The 10,000-nt window shown below is 44.1% G+C and overlaps 1 protein-coding gene across 9 annotated transcripts in view; it reads right to left on the bottom strand.

The window, feature by feature from the left end:
* camk2d1 (calcium/calmodulin-dependent protein kinase (CaM kinase) II delta 1) overlaps positions 1-10,000 on the bottom strand; it is a 138,365-nt gene that overhangs the window by 61,319 nt on the left and 67,046 nt on the right. For all 9 annotated transcript variants that reach the window (XM_063186416.1, XM_063186413.1, XM_063186415.1 and 6 more), the window contains exon 4: positions 1,691-1,745. In XM_063186416.1, coding sequence (XP_063042486.1) covers positions 1,691-1,745 — 55 coding nt within the window. The remainder of the gene's footprint in view (positions 1-1,690; positions 1,746-10,000) is intronic.

The following is a 10,000-nucleotide window of genomic DNA, read 5'->3' on the forward strand; positions in this document are numbered from 1 at the left end:
ATCCCGAATATGATCGGGATATTAAGTATCCCGAATTTGCGTTTGAACACATAAACACCTTATCCCGACCTCAGTATCCCGGATAAGCTCTTATTCGGTACTTTGAGAAATCGTGATGTGCTAGGTGGAGTATTCTGACAGAAGTCGGGATACTGGCGCATGTAAACACCTTATCCCGGAGAGCGAGGCTTCCCATAGAATGTTGTTGCTGGTATCCAGGCTACATGCATTTGAAGAGAATTCTATAACAGCCAAGAATGTAGACCGAGATATAACGCTCTGTGCTCATAACCGGGATATGCCTCATATTCGGGATACTGAACTGCATATAAACACACTCAATGGGCATTGATGATAATTCACACCACACTTGCCCCTGGGCCAATAATATTGTTCAGTCACAGTTGCCGCTTTTGATCAATAGGCCAATAAGATGCACTACGGACCCCAGATATCCATTCATCAAGAGTCAGTAGATTAGTGAGATAGGCTATGGATTGGGAAAGGTCCTAACAAAGAGGATGGAATTTTAATCAAGAGGAATCAAAACACGCCCACTCAATGCAAAAGCGTGTGCTCAAGTTAGGTCTCCTTCTTCTTCTTCTTTTTTTGAGATGTTTGCACAAGACGTGCGCTACCGCCATCTACAGCGCTAAGGGGACTTCATTTATTCTAAACCTCAGGACTCCGAAGGTCTCCTAACTGAAGGTCTCCTAAAGGGGTGTTCACCCAACATAAAGTGGATGCCGGAAAATAACCAAAATGACGTATCTCTGTCTAGAATATCTCTGGACCTAATCAAAAAGCCCAGTTGGAAAGACATCCCCACAGCTCCTGCTGAGAGTAGTGTTGGAAACCATTGGTGCAATGCATTGACTTCTCGCAGTATGGGTAGCTCCAACTGGGACTAGTGTTGGCAGCCATTGCTGTGATGCATGGTCTCCTAGCGGTCAACACTTATTTAACTTATTTGACTATGCAGCCATTGATTAGAATGTACTATGGGCTCTGCTACAAGAAACATATGGAAAATCCATCCCTGTGTGTCTCCTTCTCCGCTGTGACACTGAAAATCCTTAATCCTTGACTGACCCTATACTACATAAAAGTATTTGATGCATGCAAGTGCTGGTGGACACCTTAATTTCAATTTTCTCCTCGGCTACTCCTATCTAGATTGATTTTTTTTATCCATACCTTAAAAAATCTACCCTCAACTAAATTGTAAGCTTTTCGGTGTCCCCAAACTGTTGGCTGGTGATGAATGCATTTTTTTTTGCATTTTTTCTGATTTGTGCACATGCGTCAGAGCTGACCATCCGCAAAGAGGGCCCATTGCCCTTCACACTTCTTCCAATAACTTTGCAAAGATGTATTAAACTCAAATCGGTCTGATTTAAATGAGTTCCGATGCCAACTCCTATCTGAGGTCATTCCGGAGAACCCTCATGAATTTTAGATTGCCTCTCCCTCTAAGAATAACTCATGTTCTTTTACAAAGAAGACTTGCCAGTGAAGAAGTTGAAACAGTGGTGGTGGTGGTGGTGGTGGCAGAAGTGGCGGGACATCAGTTACTGTATGTGGGCCTCTTTACAAGTGAGCTGTTTTGATTGAAAGATTTCAATGTGCTCTTATCTTCGTGTCCTCTAGGAGAAAAAGAGAAAGAATTAAAAAAAGAGACAATACTTACAAGTCGAAGACGAGGTAGTGGAATCCCTCTTCGGATATGCTGTCATGAAGTCGCACTAGAAGAGGAGGAGGAAGACACAGAGGGAGAGGGAGACAGAGAGACAGAGATTACCTTCAAATACATGTTTTCTTAGACATATTATTTATTGTCCTTATAGAAATTGTCTTGTGCCATACAGTGCAGAACATGATACAGTTAACCCATTGAAGCCTGATGTTGCGTTGTGCAACATTGGCCCTGGCGCCTGGAGCTGCATTACGCAACATTCAGGCTCATGAGATTTAAGACAACTTTATTAAAAATCTCTGTTTGTTTGAGAGGAATGAACACATTCTAATCAAAGATGAGGGTTTTAGCGTTTAAATGCAACATATAGTGCATATTTTTATGTGCTTCAGAAGTTGAGATATTTAGGTTTTTATAGGCTGAGGGCAGCTTTTCTTAAAAAGGGCTCAGGCATTCAGCACCCTTTTTTGCATGTGGCTTAGGCGTCAATGGATTTAAAACATAAAGAGACCGCACAAGACAGATGTAGTAAGTAGTGTGTGTGTGTGTGTGTGTGTGTGTGTGTGTGTGTGTGTGTGTGTGTGTGTGTGTGTGTGTGTGTGTGTGTGTGTGTGTGTGTGTGTGTGTGTGTGTGTGTGTGTGTGTGTGTGTGTGTGTGTGTGTGTGCATGGATGTATACAGTAGGTGGGTGATGGGGCCCTTTTAAGCATCAAGCAATTCTGTAAGAACCTTTAGTGCCCTGAGTGCGTACAGATAGCCAGGCCACGCCCCCCTAGTGATGCAACACCTTCTGCGTTGCTTCTAGTCAGGCCGAGAGCAATGCAAATATCGTTTCTAATCTCCCCAAAAAATGGGAACTCCACCCACTTTTCCGTACCTTGGGAGGCGAGTCAACAATGCCATTTGGGAAACGTTAAATGTCATGGTCTTGGTCAGACCAAGTCTCGAAGATATTTTAAAGTCGATGATAATCCGGCTAGCGTAGAGAGGCCATCTCCTACCATTGCTGCAATACAAGCTGTTTCTATTAGCATCACTGATGGGTCACAGTAAGAGACGTGGTTGTGAAAAATAAGTTCCTGATAGGAAGGCTTAACAAGCACTTCTGCATCACTCATAGCTAAGTTAACTCTGACAGGACTCGGGATGAACCGTATTACAGCAGTTCACAAAATCTGCAACTGCAGCTGCAACACAATAGCAACCACAGCTCTAACACAACATTCCTTCTCTGAACTTGTCATTCTTTGACTGAACGCCCATAATACTTCTGAAAAAAATGAAAAAAAATATGTGTGCATGTGTTTTTTAAAGGCTGACAGTTGTCTTTTGGCGTGGTACTACAGCAGGAGTGAAGCAAGAGGATGTAAGTGAGTTCAGTCTGTGTGCAATGTGCAGGGTTGCCAGATGAGGCTCCCAAAAATTGCTCAAAACCCGCCTGGAAGCACCAAATCCCACCCAATTCTATTGATTTCTATGGCCAAGAATTGGGCAGTTTTTCCTCCAAAATCCATTTTTTCCAGCAGCCGGCCATCCTAAGCAGCCCAGTTAGGCGGGAAACTGCCCAATCTGGCAACACCGGCAATGTGTCAGCGGTTAGCCTGGTGCTGAGTGATGAAGAGCTTCTGCTAGTGCCACCGGGCCTCTCAGGACTGATAACAGCTGTCCTCTCACTACAGATGTCAACCCCATTAAGACTACCAGGGACTCAAACACCACACCCGCACGTGCATGCGTGCGTGTGATATTATGCACATTTTAAGGGTATACGTATGTAGATACATATGTACTGTACATACTATGTAGATCTGGGTGTCACATAGATTTTGAGAATGTGGTGACATTGTGTGTGTGTGTGTGTGTGTGTGTGTGTGTGTGTGTGTGTGTGTGTGTGTGTGTGTGTGTGTGTGTGTGTGTGTGTGTGTGTGTGTGTGTGTGTGTGTGTGTGTGTGTGTGTGTGTGTGTGTGTGTGTGTGTTAGTGTGTGTGTGTGTGTGTGCATCCGTATGTCTGTGAGCATGTGTGCCTCAACATGTGTGTATAGCAAAAGACAATTCCCCAAGTAATCCCGGAGATGAATGAGGCGACCTGACCCTTGGAGAGGGTGATGGAAAGACAAATCCAGAGATAACAGGGAGAGACAACAGAAGGCAGCGGCAACACAAACACCAAGACAGACAAAGACAGACCAAGACAGAAAGGAACGAGGGATTCCCTTTCTCCTCTACAGCAATACCTCTGGGCTATATCATTACCTCAACACTGGTTAATTACCTCCAGCAAGGAGATTATGTTTTCGGTTGCGTTGGTTTGTCTGTCTGTTTGTCTGTCTGTCTGTTTGTTTGTCAGCAGGATAACTCAAAAACTTATGAATGGATTTGGATCAATCTTTGTGGAGTTGTTGGAAATGACCAAAGGAACAAGTGATTAAATTTTGGTAGTGATCTGGACCACAAACCAGAACCAGGACTTTTAAATCACCACCGCTAGCCTAGAAATCTAGATGCCCCTAGTGACCACAAACTGAATTGCAGGAATTTTGACATTCCAGTTTCTAACTACACGAAAGAGAAGGCAGAAAGACTTAAATAATTAAAAAAAGGGTGAAAGAAAATCAAGTGTTCTGTCAAACAGCTTTCTTGGCAGAGGTCTGCACTTTCAGAGTGCATTTCTAGTTTCATAACGACATGGGCGTAGGTTTAGGTAGGGACATGTCACGACCAATATTCAAGGGAAATAAAATAGTCCCGACCAATTTTTGCCATAGGCTATTAATTGAAAAAAAAAAAACGAAACAACTGAACGAAAATCTACATTGATTAGTTTATTATTTCGATATACTATGCAGTGGTAGCATTCATTTTATAAACATTTTAAATTAGCTCGTTAGTGAGCTGATGACCCATGCCGCTGCAACAGGCGGCCAGGCGGAAGCAGTGGTCCATGCTGGTGGTGCTGAAAAGTGAACGCATCTGTCTCAATGGAATTAAACTGAAACAGCATAGCCTACGTGTTTCCTTCTGAATTTGACATTTATTATGAGCCTCAAAGATAATGTCGCCACCAAAAGAGAAAAGGACGACTGGCTAAAGAAGTAATGCTATCTCAACAGTTAGTCAGTATCCCCATAAGTTAGATAGGCTATCCATCTATCACGCAACGCAGGTGTTCAGGTTCGGTGTTTAGGTACGCTAAGTTATCCTCCTCCCCTCCATACCCGTCAACCATCCCTAATTTCCAGGGAAACTCCCTAATTTTGACTCATTTCCCGATTTCTTCCCGATTTGACATTTTTCCCGGAAATATCCCGGATTTTTCACATCGTCAAAAAACACCGTCGGTCCAGTAATTATACCCATGGCCCTGTGCGACGAGCCACACCCCTTCTTGAAGAGAGAGACAGAGGGTCTTGCTTATCAAGCTACCTGCCAGAAGACTATGCAGATGCCACCAAGAATTGAAGTTCCTTGAAAATAAGAGCTGTCTGTCATCCTCAAGGTCCGTAGTTTTCTAGCACTTGTGCGCCCACTCTTTTCCTCAGAAACCGTCAGTTCATGCAACGCATAAAACAGCCTCGGAACAGCGAATCATGCGATTAACCTTACCACAACCTGTAGGCTACCAGCACGAAGTTTTGCAAGAACATACAACTTATGCGACAAAACAACAAGAAGACACTCATTGCACTCATTTCATTGTTTTGTCTTCATTACATTGTTTTTTCCACGCTGTAAAACGTGTTCTGAGGGATTTTAGACAGGACTGTCTTTGCACGCGCGCTGTTGTGAAAAGCAGATAGAACGCACCGTCCGATCTGTCTCCATCATGCCGTTGACTGTCAGAATTTGGCCTTTAGAAAATTGAGATGCTTCCGTTTGAATTAGTTGCTGTAGCCTGGTGGCTAGCCACACACCTCACACAATGTGTGCCATAATTGCAAAACATTCCGAATGTCAAACTAGCCTACTCGATAGCTAAATGCGATGTACTCATGTCGGTTGCCGCGTGCCGCGTGTGCTGCATGTTGTAAAAAGTTTGGCAAAAGGAAGTTGTGAGTCCTTTGACATTCTGAGAATAAAAGTCAGGTTCTAGATATTTTCAGGCAAAAAAGGGTCGTTTATCCTCCCAGGACAAAGGGGCTTGGTCTTGATGGAACTTGACTGCTTTTGCAGAAAGGAGCCCAAGTATCCTACATCTTTAAAGGAGCTGCAACCCTTTTAAAGTCAGTGAAAGACTCTCTCTCTCTCTCTCTCTCTCTCTCTCTCTCTCTCTCTCTCTCTCTCTCTCTCTCTCTCTCGTTATGTTGTCCAGGCCCATTAGAAATGCGTAGTCGTTGAAGCAATTTTGTTTAAATAAATGTTTGATAGAATTATCTGTGTTTAACATGTACCACTTACTGTATAGCACTGTTCATTTTGGGAAAAGGATATGAACCATGGTCTGATGTGCCACCTGGCTCCTTACTTATAGGCCCTAGTCATTATTTCGGTAGGGCACATAGGCTATTGAATGAGCCTAGATTAATTTAATAATACCAGTCAGATTAATCTAGATGTAATTTTTCTGAATTATTATTATTATTATTATTATTATTATTATTATTATTATTATTTTAAGTTGTCCCTACCAAAGCTCAAGCCAAACCTACGCCCTTGCATATTGATAACATGACAGCTGACAGCTATAGTCGGGCCTGTGACAAGGGCATCTTAAAAGCCCCCCACACTCAATACATAATGTAATGGGGAAAAAATTATGGAACCCCCTTCTCCCTGGGCCCAGGACAACTGGACCCTTTGTAACACCCTATTGACTTCCCTGATGATGATAAAGTGCTATCATTAGTAAGGTTAGGGTTAGGTATAGGGACTAGATTAGGGCAATTAAGCTAATAAAACAGTTACAATGTAGTAGATAACAAATAAAAGGAACAGAAGGCAACAGACAGAAGAAGACAAAAACACAGAAAGGGGACAGGAAGCCCCGTTCTCTCCAAGGACAATACATCCCAGATCTAGCAACCATAATCAGTGCAGAACAGCATCTTTTTACAGTCACAGCCCTTGGCCACAGACAAACAAGTTCTTCTCTTGACAATAGTCTTTGGCTGTATCTACCATAATCAGTGACAAAACACTGGCTTTTTGCAATCATGGCATTAGAAGGCAACAAAAATCCCCTTGTGAATGGGACTACGCAGCCACTCTAATGATCTGTTGTCAGAGGCACATTGCTAAAATACATAATTACTATGACAAACACATTGTTTAGGTGTCATCGTTGCCTTAATAGGTTGTTTTGAACGTTTTTCACAGATGCACATTTAAAGCTTTTAAATGAGTACTTTTCCAACCGTGAAATGTTGTTTGCAAAACTACTTGTGGTTTCACAAAGTGGTTCAGGGGCACTTGTAACAGGGTGACTTCACACACTTCTGAATTTCTTTTCTGTCCTCCTTAAGCGGTTACCTCACTTAAGCAAGGCTCTTGGAAGCTACTGAAGATGACTAATAATTGATGGCATGATTGATTACAAGACTTGCTTAAATAGCAACTCACTCCTTTTCTCTCTAATGTGGTATGGGGTGTTGCATTCTGATCACAACCTCAATGAGCTGCAAAGAAAATGTGCCTTCTCTTTTTAGTCACTGAAATGTTCATTTAACGCTCCATGGCAACTGTGGCCTCGCTACAGTAACCGCATGTGTTTGTCAGCTCTCCCAGTGCAGCGCTGGCAACTGCATATGTAAAACAGAGCTCTCAGAGGTTTCAGCAGCACTGCCATGCCATGGCACAATGCCCCTGACAGCTTTGACCGGACCAGGGACAAAATACATACAGTATAAGGAGGACCCCATTCTGCCCCTAAACACCCCCATCTACTTGGGACCCGGTACTACTGACCCCTTTGTTCCCCTCGTCTGTCAGCTTCCCTAAGCACTGGCACCAGTTACCGTGTTTACGTTCCTCTTTTTCTTCCTCTGGGTTGAAAAACGAGCGGGCGACCCAACTTGTTGATATCTTTCCATAGCCGACCCTGTAAATCCGATTCAGGAGGCCGCAAACACTTTAACTGGGCCACCACACCATAAATCATTTCTTCAAACTAAACCCCAACTCCACCCACCACCATCCTCCCCTTCGTCCAACCTCCCCCCACCCCAAGCAGCTGGCGTTGCACTTGCATCTTCTCTCTGGTCCCACTATATAAAGTGACATGTCTACGGCTGGCTACAGCATAGTTGGAGCCGTTGGAACAGAAGTGTCCACTAAGCCATGAATTTCTGTTTAAAGCTGTTGATTCCCAAACCATTTTTTTGGGGCTTCCCCATTCGGACCCAAGAATATTTCCAAGGACCCCACCATACACACACACACACACACACACACACACACACACGCGCACGCACGCACGCACGCACGCACGCGCACACACACACCCTCCCATATTCCAAACGACAAACCGATTTGGTTTCTACATCAATTTCAATGTGAAATTAATAGTGGAAGTATAAGTGGGGTCGGGATCCCTCATAGGGCTTCTGACCCCCATGTTGGGAACCACTAGTTTAGAGGATCAGTATATTAGATTTGTTTTTTTCTCCCCCTCAAGCAAGTGCTGCGCTTTGCAGCTGGCACAGACACGTACAATTGGTTCCAGTGTCCTGTATTGTTACAGGGTACATGTTCTCCTTAACTATTGTAGCTTTAAATCCGTCACTGCTGTAGCCACTTACAGCTGGCTCTAGTGCTACATATTGAGCAGCCCCCAATGGCACCCCAAGGGAGCAGTGTGGTGGGACGGTACTATGCTCAGGGTACCTCAGTCATGGAGGAGGATGGGGGAGAGTACTGGTTAATTACTCCCCCCACCAACCTGGCAGGTCGGGAGTCGAACCGGCAACCTTTAGGCTACAAGTCTGACGCCATAACTGCTTATCCATGACTGCCTGAATAAGGGTTGAATTGAGCATAGTATCGTCAATTGTAACCCTGTATTGCAGAGTTTCTCAAAGTGGGGCGTAAGCCCCCCTGGGGGGGCGCGAAGGCATCTCAAGCCTGATTTACATGGGCGCTTCCAAAGCGGTAGAAGCGTGGCGTTCCATTATTTTCCGTTGGGACGCGGCAGCGAGGCGAGAGGTGGTGACGTAGGGAAGCGAGGGTGGCGGGCGGTGGGGGAGCGAGGTGAGAAAGTTGAGCTTGGCTGAAAAATGTAGCGGCACCGCGAAGCGTTAACCAATGGGAGAGCTTTCAACGCCATGACGTCACGTGCGTCACCAGCAGTACTGGGGTATTTAAAAATGGAGGCTGTTTTGATTTCGGTGGTGTCAAATCTGCCGGTCGTTTTTCACAGATGGTTTTAAAATAAATGACACTTGGGTTAAGGTGACCAATATATTCGCTCCTGTTTCATCATTTTTATTTGTACATACAGTGTTTGTGATTGAAGAGAGACGGTTGTTTGACCACAGCATTTGCTAAGCTAAGATAATTTGACCGGGAAACGATGCTACGTCACCACGCGAGGCGAGCGAGCAGGTTGAGAGCGGGTGGAATTTACGTACATGTATCACAGCCGTCAGGGGGGGCATGTGACATCTGATTTCCCCCCAAGGAAATGATTTCCTGTCTCGCCAATAAGTCAATAAGTTTAAAGCCCTCACCAACATTATATTATTGTCATGAATTTGAATAGCATAAGAAATTAACACACATCTGCATTCGACTGCAGTCCCTCTTTGTTTAATATCACCAGTCACCTTTCCTTTGACTCTGCGCAGCGATCGCAAAATCAGTCTGCGCGAATAGGCTACTGCTGTTGTTTGGGGGGGGGGGGCTCGGAAGCATTCAGACCCTCTGAAGGGGGGAACGATGGCAAAAGTTTGAGAACTGCTGCTGTATTGTATTGCCGCTATTGATGCACACACAGTATTCTCCTTGACTACTGAAGCTTCAGATGTGCACAGCTGGTACAGCCACTTACGGCACAATGGAGATAGTGTCCTCTACCACAGTGGTCCTTAAAGGTACACAATGGTCCTGCAAAAAAGGTACTGCAACTATGCTGCTCATTGAAACAGTATGCTTATAATAGCCTAATAGTCTATTTCACCATCTGAGGGTCAAAAATTGATAATACCCTGAGAAGTCAATCCCATATTCAGAAAGTAAAAAAAAAACTATTAATAATCTGACCCTTATTGGATCAGTTGATCACAAACAATCAAGCTACTAAGATTATTTAGATATAAGCTACTTAGCCAATTTGCCAGTTTGAAAGTGTGTGGCAAGAGTTTGTACTTTCT

Source organism: Engraulis encrasicolus, chromosome 21 (genome assembly GCF_034702125.1).
Source record: "Engraulis encrasicolus isolate BLACKSEA-1 chromosome 21, IST_EnEncr_1.0, whole genome shotgun sequence".
NCBI classification, from domain to species: Eukaryota; Metazoa; Chordata; class Actinopteri; order Clupeiformes; family Engraulidae; genus Engraulis; species Engraulis encrasicolus.